This window comes from Melospiza georgiana, chromosome 2 (assembly GCF_028018845.1).
Source record: "Melospiza georgiana isolate bMelGeo1 chromosome 2, bMelGeo1.pri, whole genome shotgun sequence".
In the NCBI taxonomy this organism is placed as follows: domain Eukaryota; kingdom Metazoa; phylum Chordata; class Aves; order Passeriformes; family Passerellidae; genus Melospiza; species Melospiza georgiana.
The window spans coordinates 58230407-58256328 of record NC_080431.1 but is presented as its reverse complement, the minus strand read 5'-3'; the positions used below and the strand labels follow the sequence as shown (position 1 = coordinate 58256328).

The following is a 25922-nucleotide window of genomic DNA, read 5'->3' as shown; positions in this document are numbered from 1 at the left end:
TGTTATTCCCTCTGAATGCCCTGGGAGCTGAGGGGCTTGATTTCTGGGAGTGGAGCTGGCAATCTTATCACATTCGTAACCGATTTGTAGGTCAGAAGTAATATTGTTGTTCACTTTATTGGTGCTGGCTCTCACCTATAAATTTTATTTTCTGCTTTATTAGTACCTGCACCAAATTGCTAGTTGTATCAGGATCACTGCTTGCAAAAAACACTGCTTCACAGATACCTTGTGTTTCCTCGGCTTTGTTCAAAAGCCAGCAGAAACACAACAGCACCGTATAATAAACCCTTCAAAACAGACTTCTTTCCTGACGGCTGAAAAAGTGTAACTGTATTAATAAGTACGCTGGTGTCTGACAGCTGCTGATGGTGATCTGGAGCTAAATTCCAATATGCTTGTACAACCAATATTTCCCTATTCTACAAAACTATTCCAAATGCCAAGTCAGGGCTCTGCCCTTAAGTTTTCTGCTTTACAGGACCTAAGCAACTATCCACAGAAAGGAAAAATCCGCAAAACATAGCTGCCTCTTGTTTTTCAAGTGAAAAACTTGATCCGATATTGAAACGCTTACCCATATGCATTTTACTTCATTTATTAGCTTGTAATTAAATAAATCAGCAACAGAAATTAAAATCTAAATCACAAAAAGTAATTATCCAGTGTATTTCAAGTGCATTTTCAAATATATAATTCCAATATTCAAGCGTTATTATATAAGCAGAATCCAAATTTCTTTTGAATATATTTAAATAACATTTCAAGTATATTTATGGAATGTTAGAAATAGAACAAGCAATATATATGAAACGAAAAATGTAAACTTGTTAAGTTCAGACACTTCAAAAGACAATTAACAAAAGTACCGTGATAAAATCTACCTTTTTAAATGGTATCTTCTTTTTAGCAGAAAATGTCCTTGAAGTATCCAAAATGGCAATTTAACTTCTGTTCACCAAATCACAAAACACCAACATCCACAATTTCAAAGACAATGTGAGATCACAATATTTGATACAAATTAAAAGGTACATTAGGGTTTGTTCAGGTGGCATATCCAAATAGCTTTTACTCACAGAAGGTTTACATAAAAATACGGGGTTTTGTTATAATCCGTTGGTACCGTTTTTAGGCAGAATGGTCACAATCAAATTACGGCCAATTTTCATTTCCAGGTAACACACTTTCATTTTTTTTCTTTCTTTCTTTTTTTTTTTTTTTTTCTTTCTTTCTTTTTGTTTTTCCCCCACGGGGAACTGCAAAACTGTGACGAAGAGGAACGATGCTTGCTGTTCTCATTTGCTTTTCTTTGTGAAGAGCCTAAGCTATATTCCTTTTTAAAAGAGAATATTATTTGCATTGTCAAGTGGAAATATATGACTTTTCAAACAGGCATCTTAAACTTCATCGGGAAATTAGCAGATTTATCGGTCAGCCCGGTTTTATAGTTACCCTCTAAAGTTTCTCCAAACTTTTCGGGTTGGTTAGTATTTCCCTAGCCAGTCGCCACGTTTGTTTGGCCGCGTTTTCCAGGGCCGAGTGAGGTTTGCCCTGAAAGAGGTCTAAGTTGGGCAAGAAGTAGTGCGGGCACCTCCTGCACTGGAGGCACGAGATGAGCTGCAGTAAAATCCCGTTGAGCCGGTCCCCCAGGCACGACTCGTCCCAGTCCGATTCGCGGGGATGCTTTTCGCATTCGTAGGAAACCAGAGTCTTCATGTGATAATTATTCAGGGGCTGGCCCGGCAGCTCCAGGTGACGGTCCCGTAAGGTTTTGAGGATGGAGAGGCATTTCTTCCTGCAGCCGCCCATCTGCAGTCTGTTCTCAGCTTCCGCGAACTGCAGCACCCAGGCATCGCTCTCGGCCGAGCTCTGCTTGCCGGCCAGAGAGTGGCACTCCTTGGACAAGAGGTTGAAGCCTTCCGCCTTGACCTCCGCCACCCGGTTGGGTCCCGGCCAGGGGATGTGGGGAAGCGGCCAGTGCGCAGCACTCCGCGGCCAGATCCCCGTGCACTTGAACGCGGGGGTGATCTGCACGACGTACCGATCCCTGATCCTCAGCTTCACCTCGCTGGTGTCCGCCACCATCTTTACCACGTCTCTGTAACTGCACTTATCCACGGCTTGAGCCACCAGAGTCTGGAATCTGGACCGGATTTTGCGAGCGGAGAGGTAGCCAGACGCCGTGATGAACTCCACCCAGAGGGACATGCTCCTCTTGCGCCCGTCGCTTAACTTTAACACAGCGCAGCCCGGCAAGGAGCCGTCGTCCACGAAGTTGAAAACCCCCATTTGGTTCAGATACAGCACGACTTCAAACTCCGTGGGGGAGATGACTTCCAGCCCCTCGTAGCGATTGTCCATCTCGTTCAAGGAACTGATGAAGCGAGGCTCCTGCACCTCCACCTCCTTCAGCACGTCCGACACCACTTTGCAGACTTCTCGGATCGTTTTGGCGATTGCAGCTTTCCTGGCTTGGCATTTCTCATTGTAGTATTTATTCAAATGATACACCAGCTTGGCCTGGGCCGCGATCATGTTGGGGCAGAGATCCGGATTGTATACCGGAGTCTCGCAATAGGCTGTGGGATCCAATGCGGCTGCTATGGCTGGAGCCAACTTCAGAGGAGAAACAGGCTGCCGCACTCTGAAATGTAACAAATGTTTTTCAAAATGCGCCGGGGCTGCTGCTCCTCAGATGCTCTCTTCCTGCTTTTTTAGATCAGCCGTCTTGAAGTGTGTGTGGCGGGGGGGTGAAGGGAGGGGGAGCGGGAGGGGGACTGGAGGGGGCGATATTTTTCCTTCCCCTTTTTTTAAAGGGTCCGTGAGTGAGAGGAAAGCATCGAGAGCAGCACCTTTCCCAGCAGCAAGAAAAAACAAAAGTTGCACTGAGACACAGCGAGGGTTCCAGTAGTCAAAATAATAAAACCTCTTCGTATTTATTTATGTTTTCCCGTAGTAATCACCGTGTGTGTGCAGGGCGGTTAATCAGATGGTGGAAAAAAGTGCCGTGTGTGTATGTCAGAAGAAGCTGGCTGTTGGTTTGTATAAGAGCCCAGATGCACTCGTGTGGAAATTATAAAGGCAGGGCCAGGCAGGCGGGCGGCCAATCGCCACTGGGCTCGTCACTGCAGCCTCTTTCAGCTCGAACCCGGCTAATTAATCCCTCTCTAGGAGATAGATATGTATACACAGCCACACGCACACACGCACACGCAGGCACATATAGGAAGGTAGAAGGTTACCGGCTAGAAAGCCGCCCCGGTCCTCTGTACACTCGGAAATCAAGAGAAATCGCTCTCCTTTGGGTGTAACTTGAAGGGTATTGACGTTTCGAGAGGACTTGGCAAAACTGTGCCGCTCCGTACTGAATCCCTGCGTGCCTCCTCATGGCCGGGACGTGAATGCAGGTGTATTAATGGGCATCCATCAACTAGGGAGCTACAGACCGGGCTCGCTCCGGCAGGGGCACAGGCGTAAATTCATTAACCCCTCTCGGCGTCACATCACGCTGTCCTTTTCCTCCCGATAGTTGTCTGTAACTGCAAGTAAGAAGTAGGTTTGGATTTTTTTTTTTTTCTCTCGTGAACCGGCCAGTGAACAAGGCAGCGGATTCACGGCAAATTTAGTGTTCTTTGGAATAAAATATTGCTCAGAAGTCCACGATTTGTATTGTTTTAAAGGATCTTCTGACGGGCTCTAATCGATTTTGAGGTTTAATGCATTTCGGCATTGTCTCTGCCTTGCTTTTTGTATTTGTACCTTATGAAGGGAGAATCAATCGCTAAACATATCTGTCAGGTCTTTTTCACGTTCCTTCCAAAAATCAAGTAGCAGATACAGACGGTAAATCTCCTTTGCCAATTCTTAGCGTCGTTTTTATACTCTGTATTGCTCTCCGATATGTTGTGAGGAGTGGATGTTCGGCTGCTTTTCGAGACGCACTATAAGTACCTATTAATTTCAAACCTGGAGGATTTATCGTACAGCGAGCTGTGCTAGCCAGCTGCGCTTAGTAAATGTGCACACGGGAGGCACGCTAGCGACTGCAAACATGCTGGCTTGCTTGTCTGACAGTTTGGGGTTTCGCCTGTGTGATGTGTAATTAGCAAATTTCGCCTCGGTACTTTAAGTGTTGGTAATCGGGACATTTATTTGCAAATAAGCTGGAGTTACTGGTAAGCTCTTCTGCTTCACAGCATTTACTGAGCTTCACTTCAAGACAGCCCTAAATTATATATATATATATATATGAATGAGAAACAAAACACCAAAGCTTTTGATCGCTTGGAATCTTTAAACTACTGACCCATTACCTTTGCCTAAAGTAACTGTCACGGGCATATCAGTCGCTGAGGAGAAGTCATACCACAAAGAACATTTCACGACATTTATTCAGCGTACGAATGCGACCAACTTTATTGCACATAGCGGAGAATTTGTGACCGTGCGCTTGGCTCCCTCGGTCTAGCGGTTATATGGCTGTTCCTGTGCCGCTCCCGAGGAGGAAGCCGACCGGAATCCTTTCCTGCTCATGAGTTGAGCAGGGCTGGTGCTGTCGCTGAAAAACTGCAGGTGACCGGTGGTCCCGGAGCAGCTTACCTCTTCTCGGCCGCAGCCGGGAGAAGGGAGATCACTTTCTGGCTCTATGGGGCGGAGAGGAGGCAGTTTCCTCCCGGGCTTTCTCCCTCCTCCGCTCAGTTTACCGGCCGGGACACGCGTGCCTCCCCCCGGCCGCGCTGGGACCGGCGGCGGCAGCGGCGCAGAGCTGCCGGTGCCGGTGCCGGCCGAGCCGCCGCCGAGGAGCGCTGCCGCCGTCCCCGCGCCGGCCCGGGGCTGCCGCCTCCCTCCCTCTCTCCCTCCCTCCTCCCCCGCGGGGCGGTGGCGTGCGCGGCCGCGGCGCTGCGGGCTCGGGGGCCGGCCGCCCCAGCCTTCCCGGAGCAGGCGCTTCCAGGCGCTCGGGCTGGCTCCGAGGGCACGGGCGGGCGCCTCCCCGCCGCTCCTACCGGCGGCTGTCCCCGGCTGCACGGGCAACCTGCTCTGCGGCGGGGGCGAAGGTCGGCCCTCTGCCCTCTTCCCTCTTCCCGCTTCCGCGGGGGCCGGCGCACGCAGAGCCGGCTCGGCGGCATCGCCACCGGCCCCGGCGGCGGGCGGGGAAGGGGAGGCACCTCTCGGGCCCGGCACATCCCGCCCCGCTGCCCCAGGATGGGGCCCGGCACGACCCAGCCCGCCCCTCGGGCCCGGGGCGATGCCGGTCGCGCCGTGCCCTCAGACCCGGGGCGGCCTTGGCCGCAGCAGGGCACGGCTGGGCTGTGCACAGGAAGGAAAAGCGCTCAAGTCGGGACCAGCTCCGGCAGGCGGGTCCCGGGGACCGGCTGGTGCGGGGGAAGGCCCGCGGCGGCCCCAGTCCGGCCCCGGTTCCCGCCCCGGGCGGCGGCCGCTGCTCCCGGGGCCGTCCGTCTCGACACCGCCGGCGCTGCTGTAGCGGGGGCGGCTTCTTTGGGATGGAAATGTCAAAGAGCCCCCTTCCCACAGGGTCACAGAGCAGCGCCGGGTAAAACCGAAAGTTACAGCGGGCGGACAAAAGGTTGTCCCTTCTTCCCTTTCCGCCGAGGGAACAGCCCTTTCCTGCGGTGGGGGCACCCCTCAACCTCCCAGGGATGCGGGAACCTCAGAGCCGCACGTTAGCGGTGGCGATGTTCCGGGCCAGGTTTTGCTTATTTTTGCCCCCTAGGTTTTAACTTGGCAATTCCAGCTGCCAAAGGCAAAAGTGGAGAGGTCGTACCTTTAAGCTGTCAGAAGTCATAACATTCATGACGTGGCAAAATTAATTTAAGCAAAAATTACGTCTTAGATACTAAATCAGAGTTTTCAATGTGTAGTGCTAAGATTAAGCTATGATACCAAGTGATGCAAGGTTATACGTATTCATTGTATCTCGATTGCTATGAGAAATATTAGATTTAGGCTTGATTAGGTGACGTTTAACACTGAAGATCTCTGTTAACTCCACTCCATCATTTCGTTTCACACACCAAACATTTAATAGTTTAAAAATATGTATGTTTAGGCATCACAGACACCACTGAAATGTGACTGGTGAAGTGAAGTGACCCTATCGTTTACCATGACAAGAAGTCAGTCTGGTTTAGATGTCGAAAATTATTATCTATATGACTACATATGATATAAAAATATAGATATTTTTCAAAGCTTTGAACACTTGAGTTAATTTTTCTCGTAGTTATTAATGCATCCTTGGTAAACTACAAAAGGAACACTTTTTCAGCAATGAATTTTATTTCTACTGAGTTTATTGAGTATTAAGTTGTTTTGGAAAATCGGGATTAAAGTCACCTAATTAAAATGATGATTGATCATTTGTCCTGATAATGGTGCCATATGATATTGATGACTTTTACCAAACTGCTGTTTTCCAAATATTTCCCTTAATTAGGGGGTACTATAACAATATTTGTTGAACTCTGCTTGTTATATCAAGTCTTTCAAACTACATTGCCTATAGTGCTCATGTTAGCCAAAAAACCAAATGTTGTTGAAAATCTGTATTTGCCCACATCCCCAAATTGTAATTTAGGGAAAAAAAAAAGAAAAGAAAAAAAAAGTTGCCATACATATAAATTTAACCAATAATTTATTTTTCATATGGTGAAAAGTGTGAGTTAAAAAGCACTTGCAGATGCATATCTACACAAAGGGCTTGCATGGATATCACTTTATATTTCTTATTATATAGTGATAGTTCTTCCACACACAACTGCTCATGAATTTTAAAGTTTTATTTTTTAATATCTGCCAATTGCACTAGGGAGGTAGGAAGAAAAAGAATGAAGCTGAGTTGATTAAATTATTTATCCCTACTGCTGAAGTAAGTTTGAAGGCTCATTGAATGTATCTGATTTCTTGGCTCTTCTTTCTCCCCTTCCCCCCTCAGTTCTTCCTGGTTATTTCATCCATATCATCCTGCCAGCAACAATAAATTCACTTTTTTTTTTCAAGTAAGAAAACTAAAGACAGATATTTGTGCTGGGTTTGCTATATGTGTCACATTTTATAAAATAGGCAGCATCTTTTTGTGTGTGTGATAGAAGTTGACGGTACCTTCAATTTTCTGTGTTCTTATTTTGTAGTTTACTTTTTACCTCCATTTTCAAAATTTAGGAACAAATGAAAAGTTCAGATGTAAGTTACTATAATGTTTGCAATCTTTCAATTTTAATAGATTTATACACTTCATTGCTAAGACTTGTGGGTATCAAGTTCTGCATCTTTTGGTACACAAGCATTTTTCCTCTGTTGTGAACAGTTCTCTGCAAATTTTTAAATTTTTTTTTTTAGAAATTATGACATAGTCCTTTTTACAGTACACAATTGGCATTCATTAGTGTTAGACTTAATGTGTATGTATTTGCTTTCTATTAAAAATTAAAGAAAAACATGAGAATTTGCATTACTGTTGGACTTGGTCATCCTAGGTCATGCAGATGAACTGTTAATGCTTTAAATTCCTCTAATCTGCAATCTGTTAAGGGAAAAAACAGTAATTGATTTGTTTTCTCTAAAATGTTGTGTCTCAAAAGTAAACACAGAGCTTGCACAACTGTGATTTTGGCTGGAACTGAAGAAACATGTAAGCAGGAAAAAAAATGCATTGAATTATTCATTTGGTTCACTTATCCGTCAGCTTCTCCAAATCCAGACATTCCTTATAGTAAAGCATTTTATTTAAGTAGTCCAACATTGGGTTTGTTTTGGGTTTTTTTAAGATCTCTAGCTTGGAGAATGTTCTTTTTTTGCTGAACTGCTAGAGGAGTGTGGAATCAGTGGGGATTAGTGCTTTTTAATCTACTACATTTGTAGTGGGCCATCCAACACTGCAGAACTCTCATTTACTTCCTATTGCTGTATATGATTAAGTGGCTGAAAATATTGAACGTTGCCCTTGAAGATAAAGCTGTATGTGTTGGATGAGCAGCTTCTGAAGACTTCATGTCTAAACTAATCTTTCCCCTCAGTAACTTTAGCCCTGGAATACCAGAGAGGACTAGAGTGTTAGAAAATGTAAGTTGAAATTGAAGTATGGGAGCATTTGAAATACATCATTATATAAATTATGGCATCACACAATATGCTATGTCTTAGGGCCAGCTCAGCATCTTATTAGCCCAGTCAAAATGGGAGGGTGGTATGTCTTCAACATGCTTACTTTTGTGGCTGGTGTTTTTCTGTAAGCTGGTTTCATACTGACTTATCAAACTAAACTACATCATCCCATCAGTAGCTGCTGAAGATACTGAAATTAGCAGAATACATTGCTTAACACATTTGAACATTGGCCAATAGGAAGTTATAAATAAGCACAATTTTTTTGTATACATTTGATGATATAATGTATTTATTACTAATTTTCATGCTGCCAACACTTTGGGCATCTTATGTCCCTCCAAATCAAAATGAAATTTGCCCTATCTCTTTGCAATTACACAAGTATGGTAAATTACCTGTGGAACTCATTTCATCTTGATTTAGCTATGGATGGACATACCTAACATATTTCATTCAATGCAGACTTCTAGTTTGAATGTAGTGTATAGCTCTCCAATATTTTCTTTCCAAATAACAGTGAAGGGAGGAGTTGAGTGAGTTGGTTGTAAGTGATTAATATGTTTCGTTGAACCTTATGAAGGCCCTGATCCTGCAAATAACTGCCCATGCACTTCTCTGTGAGCCTAAAAGCACCAGTGACATCATGGGCAGGATCAGGGCCAGAACGCTTGGAGGTTAACATTTGAAGAGGATGAGATACAGTGAGCCTCTAAAATATCTAATGCATCAAATGCATGTGTTGGTGAGGAAATATATTTTTGGCTCAAATATCTACACTTCTGTCAAGCAGCACTTCCCTATTAATTTCATTGTGCTTTAGCCATTGTGTTAAAATGTCTTCTTGAGAAAGGACATTGCTGGTTTGTCCATATTTTAACAACATAATCTCACAAAAATGCCCCCCCCCCCTTCCAGTACACTCTAAAGCCCTTCTGAGGAGGGTGAGGTTATTCAGAGAAACAGATGAATGATTATGCTTTCAGAATATCTGTTTTTTCATCTACTTTCACATATTCAGGACTATTTCTAAACTCCCTAAAGCTAATGAGTATTTTAGCAGTCTTAAATAAAAGCAATCTACTCGCTAAGAATACTTATTGCTCCTAAAAATATCCTAACTATAACTGTAATAGAAACATGTCAACCAACTTATTATTTAAGGAAGAAGAGGTGAGATCTTCTCAGGAAAAATATGATACTTAGATCTTTTGGCCTTTAAAATATATTCCCACCACCACTCTGAACTTTTATTTTTTTTTTACTGGTGGAACATTGTCATTGTAGAACACAATATTTTATCTAGGGGAAATGTGAGCCTCCTATTAAGGGCAGCAAATCACTCCAGTTGCCTTCTTACTTGAATTTGAAAATTTAACCTACATCACCTACTGTCCTTCCTACTTTTCCCTGCCAGCTTTTAGGCTAGCTCTAGGACAGAATATAAAGAAGTAGATCCTTTGTGGCATAGTGCTGATATCCCTGAAATGAGAAAGGCTATAGAAATAACATGTAGTCTTGTAGTTTCATAAATACCCAATCAAACTATTGAAAGAGAAATATTAGCTTGTGGAAATATCTGCTTATCTGAAAAGAATATTACTATCAATTTTTCTTGATATTTGAAATAGAGTTTGCCTTTTAGAAAGTTATCATTTATAATATATTAGTGCTGTTGAAAAGAAGATAAAAATTTACAGTGTAGCTGTTAGGGTAGTGACAGTGCTGTCTCTTAAGACTTCTTAGTTTTAGATGAGGCAAGGAGATCGATACCTTTATGACTTCGCATTTATGAATCTTATTTATTTTCTGGTTTACTTGATACAAAATAATTATTTTGTAAAATTAAGGGAAACTTTTCAGGGGAAAAATTGTGGGGTTTTTACTTTTTTTTTAAGATCAATACTGATTTTAATGGGGTAATGCAGTCTGTACAGGCCTACCGAGGGAGAAATTACTGTGATCAACATGGTTCTATCTTATTTTCAGTAAATATTTTGCCAATTCTATTTCTTGTTTTCCTCTGCAAATTATTTCCAGGAATAAACTGGGTTCAATTTTCACTTTTTTTTTTTTAAATAACTTTATCAAAAGGAACAATTAATTAGTGCAGAATTCTTACTAGCCCTCTGAAGCACAGATGAGTATATGGCATATGCTAGGCTATGCCGTAATGCTTGCCATTTTCACCTACACTTCAAGACATTGCTTCTTTAAAGAGGTAAAAAATGACAGCAAGTATGTTGGACAACAGTTTTCTCATTATATTCTGTGAGTACATTCATTATGTATTATTAGTCCTTAATTGTAAAGATGAAATAATATAATCATTTATCTTTGCAAGGCCATTATTTATAATCTGTACATTAGAAAACTGCAAGCATCTACATGAATGTTTTCTTCTGTATGTATATTCAGATTTTTGACATAGGGGATGAAAAGAAACTTTTTAGGCTAAATCTATGGCTAACCTAATCCACCCTTTGTAGGCAAACTGTATCTCAACATGGTAAAAAAGTCCTCTCTATCCCCACCCCCCAAAATTCAGTTCTTCATTTGTTTTGTTCACCACGCTGCATTAACACAGTTTTCCCTTGTGTGCATCTGCCAGTGTACAATTTAGCCACGGGCATCTGTAGACCTTGTGGTGATCAGTATTGCAGGCAAAAGCCATATGTGTTTAAATAAAAAAAAAACCTCTTTATTTCATTTGCTGTTTTAACTGGATGGATAACTTCTGTGCCTCAAGACAGAGGAAGAGAAAATACAGAAATAATTAATTGCCTCTATTCTTGAGGCAGTTTCATTTTCCCTCTCCAATATGGAATGCTTGTCAGCTTCCCTGATAAATGACTGCATGTATTTGCATAGATTTTACATTAACACAAAAATTAGTTTTATTTGTGAAAAACTATTTTACATAATAATGCAACATCTAGCATTATGGATTATGTTTCCAAACTTGAGAGACTGTGGAGAAATGAAAGTTTTTTCATCTTTGTTTTTTAAATTTTATTTAGTTTGTGTTAGTTGGTTGTTTTGGTAGGGTTTGTTTGTTTGTTTGTTTCATGTCAAGGTATATTAATTTTTAGCTTTGTATTTTGTTTTTGTGGAAACAACCAAGTCAGGATCTCTTAATGTTTATAAACCATTTATTCAACCTTCCATAGATTGAATTATTGATGGTGGTATGAAAAAAAACTTTTTTCATGGACTTCTAGCCCATTCCATTTATTAAATACTCACTTAAATATGAATACATTTGCAAAATTTTGTGGAACTGTTTCGAAAAAAAAAGTATTTAATCAAATTTAGTTATTAAATATGCTATGAGAATATACTTTAAGTTTCTAAAGCTGCTATTAAAATAGTGCTCCATCAGGTATTCTTTCAGAGCATTAATATACTGCATTAGCTTGTATGCCAGTGTAGGACTATTTTTTTCCCTATATCCAATAACCTGTCTGTTTTAAGCAATTAGGCACTCCCAGCTTGGAGTGACAGTACTATACCTGTAGTTAAAAACTGTGTTTTATTCACTATTTGTCATGTCCATGAATAAAATCTACGAATCAATCAGTCTGAAATATCTCTGAAAAAAATATACTGCCCTCATTTTAAGCCAATTGTAGTTATTTTCAAGTGACATGAATTGGATATTTGCTCACAGAATAAACCTGGTGTCTTGCTGTCTGAAGGCAACTGCTAATTGTATATCAGCCAGTTCTCCATGATGAAAAAAATACAGATGCATTCACTGCTGTTATTTCATGCTCTATAATAATAAGAAAATATTGCTCCTTATGAAACATGCTATACTTGATGGCAACTTAAGGCAAAAGAGTGCCTTTGCCACTTCTTAAATCTGGGACACCCTAGGTGCCAGCTGTCACTGCTCAGCTAATGATGACAAATGCCCCTCTCTATGCAGATTGCAGAGCTTGCAGGCTGCTATGAAAGGCAGTCAGATTACCTTTCTTCAGATAGTAACTTAACCTTTTAAACTCAAGTGTCAGAATGAAATTATTAGCTGGGATAGTTTCAATATCTGTTTCTTTAAAAAGGGGAAAAAATGATAAGAAGGCAGTGACTTCAAATAATACCATAGCACTCATATTCACAAATCGTTTTTGCTTCTCTGATCTTTTAAAAATAGGAAATTGCTGCCTCTCTGCCTGTGAGCACTCTGTGGAGTTTGCTGGCATTGAATGCAGGAATGCTGAAGCTGACCTCTCGGTTGCACTACACAGAAATGGGGCCAAGTGGGACAAATTCTGTCCTTGCTTACATCCACACAGTGTTACTGATGCACAGATCTGACAGATCACAGGTTAATGGATGCTATTTGTAATAGACCTTAATTGATCTTAGGTATTGTGGATATACTCAGCTCTGTCTGTGGCAGTTCATGTTACCACTCTAAGTCTGTGAACTTCAGCTAGATTCCACTCTGTAAAAATAACTGGGTGTCTATTTTGTGGGTAGGAGTGGTTTCACAGAACTCAGTGTCACGTGGTTAATATTGCTAATTTAAATATATTCTACAGTCAGAGGTTTGGAGTTGCTTCCTGAGTTGTCTTGAAAGTAGCTAACAGATGTGGAGATTTTACATAGTTCTTTACAGCAAGCCAGAAATGTAACACAGTACAAGCGCTGAATATGCCACCCAAAGGTGCAGGGTACTTTTTGAGTGTGTGCACATACATCTGTCCATGTTTTTCTGTGAGTCTATTTCCATGTGTTTATACACTTGAATACAAAAGTGAATAGGCATAGGCACGTAAGCACAGTCATGTCAGTATGTGTACACATGCACTATCCTACACATGTAACATCCAAGCAATATATATTTCCATGTTTATATTAAAATGCTGACATATATGAGCATGTTTAACTAGAATATTATATTTGCCATTAAATCTGTCTGTGCAGTGAACTGCATATGAATATCAGTTTCCCTTTGAGATAGAGCCTATTTTCATTGCAGTAAACAAGTACTTACACCAGTATTTTCAGGAACACATCTCCACAGCAGTAGGCAATAATAGAAAACTACAGAAAAGATGTGGAAAGACTTTTAATGAGATGACCAGGAGCATTATGCTATATGGATGGAAAGAGAATAGGAGGAATATCCCAGACAAAAAAACTTAATATGATTTGCAGAAAGTATGGGAGGAAGAAAAAAATGTACAAATTTACAGAGAAAGTTGAGATCAATTGCAATAATTACAATGTGTTTGGTTCAGTAGTCATTAAAGGAAAGGTAATCTGATTAATAACATAATATTAATTAATATTACTTTCTCCAGAAAATAATGGATTTGATTGTTGATATGGGTGTCCTCAAAGACCTTCAGTCAGCACTTAACCTCTTTTGGTAATATGATGTGTGAAAGGGAGATGCTGGTTAATATTATATTAGAAATATTTTGTCTTGAACTTTGGAGTCAAGTGTTTGTTTTTGTCTAAGTATGTTAAATTTAACATCCTGTCTTGTTTTGTTGCACTGTGTTTCTTTTCTGTAAGTCATTATGTTCAAAGTATTTAAAACTATACATTTTATTATTTTTAGCAAGTGTAGCACAGTCTGGGAAATGAAAAAGACAAAGATCTAGTGATTCATCCTCAGCTTTCTCAGCTTGCTGGTTGAATAGGCATCAAATGAAGTCCAATGCCTATACAAAAGAAATGTTCCTTGTTTGGATTTGCCCCATCTGTGTCATCTGGTGGCTTATGCAATAGGAGGTGTTATCACATGAATCCAAATGCACAAGCCAGTTGTTTTATGGACTCTTTCTGTGCTTGGAGGAGTTTATAAGTTGCCCACTCTATTGTGTGTCACTCCCAGATGACACGTGTGCGTTCTGCTGAGCATATTTTGGGGGTAATTATAACTAATGAAGCCTGGTACACAGCTTGTTCACAGAGTGATTTATTCTGCTCCTGTCTGATTCCTGAGAGTTCTGTAAAATGGTATATTGTGCCCTCCACTTTGGACATGTATGGGAGCATGTGGCATTGAGTCCATCAGAGAATATTTGCTATTCAGTGTACCACAGATTAATTACAAAGATATTGGCTGGCTACATCTGGTAAAAAATATAGAGTCAGATTGAAATTATAAATGGGATCTGTAACTTTAGGGATATTGGCTTTTTTATGGCTCCTGTTTAGTCATTTACTCTTTCCAGACTTGCAGTAACCCATTTAGATGTACTGCTGTTAAATGGCTTGGAGTTTCTCTAAACCCCGTAAGTTAAGGTTAGGTTCCCTTCATACATTTAGCAAAGTAGATTTTATTATGCAATCTGAGTTTTGATAGGTGGGAATATTTTGTGGAGAGATGGATTTAAAAGTTAGAAGAAAATACCTTGTAGCTTTGCAGGTATCATAAAGCAACAACAACAAAAATCCATTACTGAAGCCTGGGTGTCAACCTTTATTTAAGCTTAGATCTATCATTCTCCCCCTAATTTATCTCGACTTACCAGGCTCTCAGGCAAGTAAATCCACTGATATTAGTGGGACTCATCTACTATAAAAGAAGTATTCATACATTTTTTTTGCCAGGGTGATTCTAAAAATCTTTTTTCCAACATGCTAACATGCCTCTGAAATCACAGAGGAATGGTGTGCACAGAAGCTTCAAGGTTTGTCACTTCATCTACCCGATTCACAGCTATCCAAGGAGGCTGGATGTTTTTATAAGTATCTTGGCATCAGTGTTCAGTAATAATAGTCTTTAGTTATATTTGTCTTCAGTTATATCAATTTCTTCCATTTTCACCCCCAACTTTGCATCCAGATTTGAAAGACTTTTGCTTTTTTTTTTTTTTTCAGTACTTCAACAAAATTTTCTTTCCTTCTTTAAAAAACAGGTTAAAAGCTGAAATACTACTTGTAGGAATGGGGGAAGGGATAAATACATATTTTGGTATACATTTAATAAAAAGCATTTTGTTAAGTGGGAAAACAACTGACTAGAAAATACAGTTCACATTCTTCTTACTGGCTGCATGAGTAGAAAAAATAGTGTTATTGAGAATGAATTGTTTTAATCTGTCTTGTGAAAAAACCTGGGGTGCCTTAAGACAACATTGACAACACTGGAGGTGAGAAGTTCTCCTCTAGTTGTGAGGAGCGAATAGTGTAAGATAACCGACCTTAGCTATCATGTTGGGCAAGAGGGTGTGGTCACTGGCAGATCTGTGGTTTACCTGTGCTGTAACCTGTCCCAGTAGTGAAGTTTATAGTATTGGTATCAATTTTCAAAATCAGTAGGCTTTTGGATCACTGGGAAAGGAAACAAAATAGAGTTTCCACCTAATTTGAATCTTGATAACCATGAAGGTAAAATGTCAGAAGGTCTGATGACACTGAAGGTTGTCTTTTTTATTTTTTTCTAAATTTGTGTGGATTTCAGTGTTATGTACCCAAGATAATAACCATCAGATGGTAAAAGTGCTGTTTGTATATCATGAGTGTGACTACCTGTATATACTGTATGTGTTGAAACACACAATTTAGAGACTGACTGGTTTGCTGGGAACAAATGTATCAAAAGTAGCAGTTGCATTCCACTTGTTTTGAATAAGCAGAATTTGGTTTTGGTCTTTATGCTTTTTTCTGAGCTTCCTCCATATACAAAGATTCTGAGAACAATTGTTACATGCTGATTTTTTTCTTTTACTGTGGTATAAAATCTGACCTGGATTTGGCTTCTCTGATGATACAATTATGATAGATTTTGATTTTTGGGATGAAGTACCTAAAATCTGGTTACCATGCCAGATATTACAAGAGGCCTGCTAAATTGTCGTCACATACTTATAATGAAAATCCTTAGATAGGATACATGTCACAGATGAAAACAAGGATCTTGTGTGTTTTGTAAGGCTTTTTAAGGTTGTTTGTGTATTTTTTGTTAAAGACTGTGACAAAGTACAATGATTGGTATATTAGAAAAACCATGCCTAAAAATGATCAGTTGTTTTCCTTGGAGAAAGATTGTCACAAATTTAAAGACTAGTTAACTGGAATTATGGGTTTATGCTATTCAAATATTACAGTTTTCAAGTTTGGTGTTCCTGCTCAGTAATCTTCTCATGTTAGGTCAGAGTACACCTGTTCTATATAATTTTAAACATTTAATAAAATATTTAAGACTTATGGTTTTTAAATGAAGCACTAGTTAAAATGATGACACTAATTACATCAGATGTTGTTGGGTCAGTGAAGCTTACATGTCAGTCACTCTTTTGCACTGACCAAACTTTCAATGCAGGAAATCATGTCCTAGTTGGTCTCTGGAAGAGTTTGTTTCAGAGCAGTGTGGCCTTCCAAAAACTGGGAATTGCAGCTGTTGTTTCATTCTCTGTACTATTTTGCTTTCTTCTGTAAGCAGCATTAATTTTATTTCCATTTTTCTGCTACTTTACATGAATTTTGTGACAAAAATTACTATTTTGGTCACCTTGATTCTAGAAACTTCTTCATGCTATGCCATACTATGGCTAGTGAATATGATATGCTTATTAGGTATGGGTAGATTAAAATAGTTTTTCATATGAATATTTAGGAAACATTAGTGTACCTGCAGTGATAACTGGCAAAAATTAGAAACAAGAAGCTGAAGTGCTTTTTTGGGCTTTAAATTGTTAATCCCACCAGTGTTAGCAGCAGACTTTTTCCTGGTAAGCCATTAACTTCACTTTTCCTGGTGGTCTCCCAGATTTGTGGGGTCTGGCTGCCTAGGTGGACTGTCTGTTTTCTGGAAGTTCTGAAAAATCCCTGAGAAATGAATGTTTGCCGTATTTACTATGTGCTGTTCAGTCACACGGTGGATGTGCTTGGCTGCTTGTAAAGCAAATGCTGGCATGTTTGAGTTTATTAAATGCATAAGGAATTTGAACTCCAACCTAGCACTGACCCTGTGGTACTATATATGTTGTTCAGTCAAAATTACAGTGATTCCAATAAACCCTCAACTTTTATACCATTTTAGTGAAGTTTATACAGTTCTGTGAAATAGAAGAAATAAACCACAAACAAGAAGACAAGCAAAAAACCATCTGTGCTTTGGTTAGGAAAAAAAATGAATGAGCTGAAGATCAGGGCAAAGAGATCGAAGAATGACTTTGAAATGAAAGCCATAAAAACTTTTCAGACACAATTAATGTAAAAATTTATAGTAAAATTTGTTTCATTGAAGGGACTGGACTAAAAAACCAATGTAAAACTGCAAAGTGGGGAATCAGGACAGAGGACAAATTAGAGAGGAAGAATTAGTTCTTTGCTTAAAGAAGTTTGAAATAAAGTAGAAACTGTAGGGATTTCTTCAATTAAATACCATGCTAAGCAGCAATCCCAGCTTTAAGGAGTATCTACCAGTACACCCAATCACAGCTGGTCCATGTGATAACTCTTATGTGAATATGCTGTAAAATGTCAACATGCTCCAGAATTACTCTTGGCTGTGCTTGAACAGAGCCAGCCTCAATGTAGTTGCTGCTTTTGTGGACAGAAGTCTTTGCTTTGTGAAAGCAAATAAGGTAGTTTTCCAAGAGCTGCTCTCAGAGCCCCAGACAGTGACAGCAGCCTCTTCATCATCCTTCACTGACCTAAAGGTTAACCTGTCCAGAGGCTTGTGAAGTCTATACAGTAAAGGAAAGTTTTTTCTGTGTGGGAAACAATATATCTGAGAAGAGGGGGACAACAGAGAATCCAGAAGTTTTGAGGGAACACATGTAATGAAGTTCATGGCAAACCTTTAGAAGCGTAGATTATTGTATTGACACATTGTCAGGTACTACTTTACCTTCTAGATCAAGTCCTAATGAGAAGGACTGAGCAAGACCTTTGTATATGTACAAAGTGCTGAACTTGCTTCTTTTGCATGGTGCTGTATGTTCTTTAATAAATGTTACTAAACATGAAACTTGTGAGGGCTGCATTCACAGGCCTATTTCATTTGTCACTGGTCTTGTTTAATATTTATAGAGTGATACACATTTCTATGTTACCTTAGAGAAATAAAAATTATGTTATTCTGGCCTCATTTTACTGTCTAATTTTGGCAAACGCAAGAAATTGTGAAAGTAAATAGAAAGGAGACATAGTAGAAAAGATAAAAAGATCCTAATAAATAGAGATGGCTACTTCATAATGTAGATGGCCGGTTTATCTGCTTTCTTTAAAAGTCGGTATGAAATGGCATTTCTAACCAGACAGCGACATAGGAAAGAACTTCTGTTTATGGGTTAGGACTGGGAGAAGCACCAGCTGAAAGACAAAGGTAGAAGGTGTGAGAATTGTGAGAATTAGATTTACATTTGATGTTCCTTTTGAGCCTGCTGAGAATTTAATCAGAGGTGTTTGAACAAGATGCAGTGGCTAGTACAGGAGGGAATATTTCACTTTGCCTGTTCCCCGGTGGAAGAGTTGAGGACCAAAGGGTCCTCAAAAGGGACCGAGCAGCAAAATAACAGAATCAAACATGAATGGTGTCAAGGTTTCCCAGGAATGCACAGTCCAGTGCATGGATACAATACATTTAGCTGCAAAATTTACATGTATGTAAGAGCATAGGTTAAATCTCCAACCCAAGGAAACCCAATAAAAAGTCTTGGCAATCAAGGGCAGGAAGATAATGGCATTGGTGTACATGGTAATATGTTATTTTTTTAGATGTGGCTGCAGTAATGCATCATGTCACCTTGTTGCAACATCAAGCCTGTAATGGTGCTTTCTCACTGCTTTTGATGCACACAGTGCTACTGTCTGTCTTCAGCTTTGAGAGGTGGAGCCCTAACGTGTCTTAGTCTTCCTTTTGTCCTTATCTGGACTCATTTGTAAAAATTGCCATTTCAGCCAAATACTACCCCTCTAGTGTAGTGTTTCATTGATACTTGATGGAATGGCAGAAAGTTTGCTCATATTTTTTCAAGTGTTCAGTGAAAGATTGATTCGTCTTTTTAGTCCTACAGACTGCAAAACTGTTCAGAGCTCTTCATAAATGCTAGTCTGATAGTCTACCTAGAATTCCTCAACCCAGAAGCACAGAATCAATAATTTATACTTCTTGTTTAAAGGAAGTGTTCTTAAGAATGAATTTTCTCCCTTCAACAACAAGAGGTATAAGCTTTGAGTAGAAGGTCTAAATATCTAATTACAATAATTGGACGTAAGACCTCACAAAGACTGAAGTGTAAAATTTCTGTATGAAATACAACTGGAATTTAAAGGGGATGAAGTTGTGGCATAAAAACTGACAGTTTTTATGATTTTTGTGTGACCTTAATAATAAAAGCTGACTAGTTTTATCGGCTGTGTGTGAGCTAAAGCAAAATAATACTTTGCATTCAGGAAGTGGTCAGTTCTGCACAAATAGTATTTGTTGTTTCAGGTTTTCTGCTTAGCTGGCTCATAATAAAAGTATACCAACTTTGGTGGGGGTTTTTGTTTTGTTTTTGGGGTTTTTTTTGGTTTTTTTTTTTTTTTACTATATGACTGAAGCAAATAAGATGCAGTGGCTGTAATTCCAGTTATTAAACCTGCTCCTTTATTAATGGTAATCATTAGGTGGTTGTTAATCTGGCCAAAACGACACATGCACAAAAATAGTTTTGTGATAAGAAAGCAGCTTTGTCTCAAATAAGGGACACTGGATGTAGTGCTCTGCACAGTACATCTCCCAGAAGCTCATAGGATCTGTTTACCTGGTTGAAATTCAAATTGTTTTATTATGGTGTCAATTCTTTGGTTTTGGCAGCACTTCTAAAGTGTCTATACACAAAAGGACTACCACAGTGAATGAATGCTAGTGTTGACACCACCTAACAAGCAGGGATTATGTGTTTACAGAAGAAGTAATATGATAGGTCAAGTATAAGAGGCACTTCTCAAGAGCACTTCACCACATAATGAGTGACTGACTAGAAAGTGCGGAGCTGCCACTCTTTGGCTTCGTTTCGGTGTTGATGCCTGCCTCTCTCCTCCAAAGCCCTCTTGATCATGTTCAGCTGCTCTGTTCTCATGTGGTGAATAATAGTAGAGTAAAGCTGCTTTTCTGTCTCATTTTTCTTGCTAATTTACACATTCAAGCCATTTTTTGTTTGCTATCCTTATTTGCTATTCCCTTTTGTCAAGGCACTGTTCTCTTTTTTGCCTCAGGCCTAGGAACTAATTTGAGCTTCTATAATTACTTCATGTTTTACACCTGTCTGCATATCATGCGCCCCTTGTCTCCGTGCTTAAGCTGTATATTTCCTTGGAAGGAGGGAAAAAAAAAGGAAAGAAAGGCTAGTTTTCATACACAAGGAATCCCCAAGTTTCTCCTCTCAGTCTTCCTACAGGAGAAACACAATTAAACTGTTGAGATGTTCTCAGCAATGCAGCTGACCTTTTGGGTTCATGAAGGACAAATGAATGCTGTCTGTTCAGACAGTTTGTGTTAAGACATTGTTGAGCAAAGAGCCCTGAGCTTTGTTCCTCTTGAACGAAGCAATGGTTGTAGTCATTTTAAAATCATTAAGAGCCTGAATGCACGGTATCATTCTACAGTGTTTGCTCTACAGCTGCTCTTCTGCTTTAATAGCAGCTTATTAAATTTGGGTCAAGCACACTCTGAAGAGTATCACAATGAAGAAACTGTTCAAAAAGTTACCTGTTTAAAAAAAAAAAGGCAATTGATTAGATTTTTAACTTAAGTGACAGCTGCAATTCATTGCCTGTTCTTTGTGGTGTCCTGCAGCCAGAGTGGAAGCCTTTTGTAATTTGGTCTTCATTTTGTAAAAGCTTTCTTGAATAATCCAGGGTTGCTTTCCACTCTGAGACCGCCTCAATCCAATTAGGAGTTTAACAAGGGTCAAATTAAGGAGACTTTACACTTCATGTTTGCATCATTAGCCATAAGACTGTTTTGTGTGTGCACGACTGTGTGTCGAGGGAGGAGGGGAGGCTGCAAGATGGGGCAGACACAAAGCTGTCATCCACCATGTGGTGCATCCCGCCGCTGAATGAAGGCACAGCAGGCTAGGAACAACATTTCCAGTTGTCTTTTGGGGCTGTCGTCATGTGGATTTCAGCTGGTACAGAGCTGTTTGGGGTTACAGGTGCTAGCTAGAGCCGAGGAAGAAGAGCGCATTCTGCGTCTAGTCTTTTCTCTCCTGGTAGTCTATTGTTATCGGACAAATGGCTGGGAAGAGATGAAGTTAGAAATCTCTTGAGCATTCATTATTTTTGATGAGATGACAACTACCCCAGTTCCTTGTTCTCACTATTCATGCTGTTTCCTGTTATTTTTTTGAAAACATTTTTTTTTTCTTGCGTGTTAAGTATATGATACAGTGTGAACTTTTTTTTTATATCACTAGTTACCAGGCTTTGGATAATCAGATGTGTGTATACAGGACTAAAACATTCAATTGCATTTTCTACAATAACGAGTCATCTAAAAATGGTGCCGTTTTACTTCTGCAATTTTTAACTACGATTACATTTTCCTAATGAATTATTTATAAAAATTGTCAAAAATTAAATAGAAAGCCATAAGATACTCTTTTCTATACAAGATTGTTCTTAATGACAAGAAAAATTCTCCTGCTAATCAGTGTTTAGACGTGTGGGATATTGCTGGAAAACTGTTGCAGTGTCTCTTTAGCAAATGCTTTGTGCTGCTACATACAAAGTAACGATTTATCTAAAAATAACACTTTCATTGTTCCTCCCCCCTAAACCCATTAATAGGTACTTTAGTATCATGCGAGTTTTCATAGTTTAATCCCTTTTCAAAAGCTTTTCAGAATAAAAGCTCTAAATGGTCCTCAGTATTAATTTGATGTGACTTCTGTACAATATGGTTTGAAACTCTCAGAAGCACATTTTTACAGCTTACCCCTTTTCACTAGATCAGTGTGTGGAAAATACCAGCTAAATGTTTCATGGAGTCTGTGCTGCAAGCCTTTTTTGTTGTCTTGCAGATGCTATAGCCTTCTAGTAATTTTTATTTAGCACCATCATTATTAGATAATACTTAAGCCAGATCAACATTTCTACGTAGATTATTGCTCACTGAAATTTTAGGAAATGCCCCTTAAAAGATAATTTTTGAACATTTTCACCTGTCTCTCAAATTTTATTTGTTGAGAATTTACCTTCAACAGCAATCTGCATAATAAATGGTGATTGCATTTAATGTAGTCTGCTTTTGTAGTCAGTCAGATTTTTCCTTGAATTTAGACAAGAATATCTGACTATAGGGTTTGGACACCCATAAATACATTTTTAAAATGCTCAGCTCTCAGTGAAATATTAATATGATGTGTCTGATGAAAGTAACAAGAAATAATTTAAAACTTGTTCTGTCAATCTCTATCAAAATGGGAAAGTATTTTCAGTTTGGATTGGAGTGGGCAGGGACAGTGACTGATCAAATAAAATTCCTGACTATACAATTTTTTTCATAATGTATGCCTCCTGTGGTGATTTTGTTTCCTTAAAACCACTGCCTAATTTTGGAATAAGAGAGTTCAAATAGTAACAAATAGGGTGTGGGCATGTATTTTGCTTAGCTTTGGGTTTTTTGGGGTTTTTTTTGTTTTTTTTTTTTTCTTTTGTCACCTCATCTCTTAAGGCTTTTGCATAAATTAGTATCATTAATTAAGTCAATGTGAATTGTATGATAAAAGCTTGTTTGGAGATATTTGGGCTGTTCTGAGCTCTGGATAACCAAGAGGATCAGGATAATATGAGATTTCAAATGCCACAGATTTTGGTTCTTTATTTCTTGGTTTCCTTGGTTCAAGGAGAACCTAGTCACTTGAATATAGAAACATTTATTCCAAGTGCTGTATGTAATGCCTAGGTAAAAGAGAGTGTCAAAAGATAGTTTAATATTAAAGAAAGCTTCCATCACTGATTTATATATTGTCTTCCTGACTGACCATTATGTGTATCTGTTCAGCACATACCAGTTTATTGTTTTCTTAACTTGGTTATCTTCAGAACAGTACTTAATTTAATAATTTTAGCATCCTGCCTGAAAAGATGTTCTTTACAAAATTTTAACAAACTCAAATGAAGAATCATAGTGATTATGAAATAATTACATTAATATGAAACCTATTTTATAGTCTGATATTTTGTGCTTGACAGGCTGAAAAGTTCTTTATTTATTCTTCAAAATGAAACTAGTGAACACCTTCATCTCTGCTGAGTAAAAGTCCTGTTTGGCTTCCTGGTACATCCTTTTATTATAGTTTTTCTTATATGCTTTGGAGCATAAGTGGTCTGCAGGGAAAAGGAAAAGATTTCAAAGCTACAATGACAGAATTCACAGGTTGAAGGAAAAGTGGGCTTATGATTGGTGAACATTACAGTTGTTAGTTCCTATTTATCTTCCAGAAAACACAATGATAGGAAAAAAAATATTAATTTCATTACTTCAGTAGGGTGTTTTACAAATGTGCATATGGACACTTTTATGTAAAGAAGGCACAACCTTTGAACTCTTGGGAAGTTAGCAGAGAAGGCCTTAATATCACAAACCTTCAACCCTCTCCACCAGGATTTATATAGCTGTAAGAGAAAAGACAACAGCATGATTTATGCATCCATGTAAGTTTCCAGGAGATCACCCAGTCACCATTTCATGCCAGTGTCACAGAGATCTGAAGATGTGAATGGTAATCAGGCTGTTCAAGCAAAGCCTAAAAATGTCTGTCAGGTTGGAATTTAGATAAACAGGTTTAGAACTTACATAAAGTCAAGAATTAAATATTTCTTCCTTTACAATAAGTCTGTATTCCATAAATTCAAAAAAGCAATGAAGCTTTAAGGGCTTCTAATCTTAACTTTGAGATTTTCTGTATTGGTGTGTACATTTTAACTGCTATTCAGTGTTATAAAAATATTTTCCTCATTTTAAAAATTAAATTTTTGTCTGTTTCTGTGTTGGTGCAAAACATAATGTCTATCATATCTATCTATATTGAAATATGAAGTTATTTTTCTTGTAACAAACTCACCAAATACCTCATTTGTTTTGTTTTTCCTTCTTACTTCTAATGTATAAAACTGGCTACTAAACCTAGTTTTACAGTAGAAGTTATTTCATTAGTTTGTTAGTTGATTAGATAGTTAACCAGAGCGGTGTCAGAAGCCAGCTTTATTTCTTTTAGAAGTGCTATCTACACTTTTTGTGTACAATGAATTTAGTTCTATTGAAAGATGCTGGATTGACAGCCTTGAAGACTGAAGTCCTTTATTTATGCATGAGCAGCAACAGTTCTGCCTTTCCCACACTGCCCTCCTGATATGCTTCACCCATGACCTGAAGGTTCCCCCTTAAGGGTGACAGCTTTGTAGCCTTCACACCCATTCACTCTCCAGTCCTTGCTGAGAGTGCCAACAGGAATGCCAGGCCACGGTGCCCTTTTGCTGTGAGCATTTGATAATTGCCTTTCAGGTTGCAGTGGACATCCCCTTTTCCATAGATTATTGAAGAGCAGTCCAAGGGTGACAAATCTCAGGCTCTTTGGGGTGATGGCAAAGTAGAGGTCTTTCTAAAGGTAATTAAAGGCAAGACCAGGATTTGGTTCGACTACTGCATGTAGGCCAGTAAATTACAGTTAAGGTCTATAGTCCATTACTAATTTCCTGATTGAACTAGTCCTCTAGGACTTTTACAGCACAACTAATGTTTTTCAGACCCTCTTTTTACTCACTGAAAAGAAAGAATGCTTTCTGCAAGCACAGGTCACAAATAGCTCAATTTCCTTCTGGCTTACAAATGCAAAGCATAACTAATTTGATAGTGGACTGTACGAAGCTTAATTTGACTCAAAGGCCTTGTGGCTTAAATGAGTATGTTTCTGATCTCATTTATGGTAAACTAATTTTAAATTCCATTTGGGTTACGCTAGATATGCATGTGGGCCTAAGCACATGATTTGGTTCCCTGACTATCTTATGTACTGGATGTAGGTCATTAGTCCTTCCTGAGACATAGGATACAAATGTATATGTACAATTATAATGATAAGATGGTCTATTGCTAGCAGAAACTCTTATACTTTTTCCCCTGTAATAAACGTATTTTTCATGTTTTGCATCTGCAATACATTTATTTTGGAAATATGTGCATCTGAGCTGCGATTCAGTTGACCACTTTTGCATGTATTTTGAGAAAAATGTACCAGGAGTTTGATTATATATTGTTAGTTATTCCAGAAAGTAACACACACGTGTTAAAAAAATAAAATAAAACAGCATTAGAAAAAGAAGAAAAGAAAAAGAGTAACTGTTGACTTTTGCTAAATGTGCATATTTTCAGTATTCACTGGAGTATTGAAATATTCCAAACTCTAAATATGAATACAAGAGTCTGTGCACATGAAGAGCTCCACATGTGAATTTATTTAAGAATCCTTAATGGATAATTTAAATGTTTGCATAAGATAATTCAGTTATATATATATATATATATGTATATATATATAAAATTAAAGTCATTAAATGAAAACCATGATTCTGTATTTTGGAGTATGAGAACCTACATTGTATACACACCAATTCATGCTAAGTCCTCATCATATTGCTAAAGGTTATCCATGACACTTGGGGGGGAAAAAGCTTCAATTTCAGCCTGATTAACTCATATTGTCAAAATTATTGTGTTCTTAACAACCTCTTTTTAAAACAAGACAAAGTTTAAAATAAAATTATTTTTAAATAGTTTAATTTGAATTTGGAAAATATTTTTAATGCCTTTTAAATAATTTTAAAAAACAGTCAAT

General features: G+C 38.8%; 2 protein-coding genes across 6 annotated transcripts in view; one reads left to right on the top strand and one right to left on the bottom strand.

Moving 5' to 3' along the window:
* The window catches only part of NBEA (neurobeachin), a 452410-nt gene that overhangs the window by 305468 nt on the left and 121020 nt on the right, over nt 1-25922 (top strand). The window lies entirely within an intron of this gene.
* MAB21L1 (mab-21 like 1) lies at nt 1336-2538 on the bottom strand. Its single transcript, XM_058019303.1, has one exon. The coding sequence runs from the start codon at nt 2536-2538 to the stop codon at nt 1459-1461; it is 1080 nt and encodes a 359-aa protein (XP_057875286.1). The 3' UTR covers nt 1336-1458.

Coding starts and splice junctions, on each gene's coding strand:
- MAB21L1 (XM_058019303.1), bottom strand. CDS start 2,538: ATGATCGCGGCCCAGGCCAAGCTGGTGTATCATTTGAATAAATACTAC.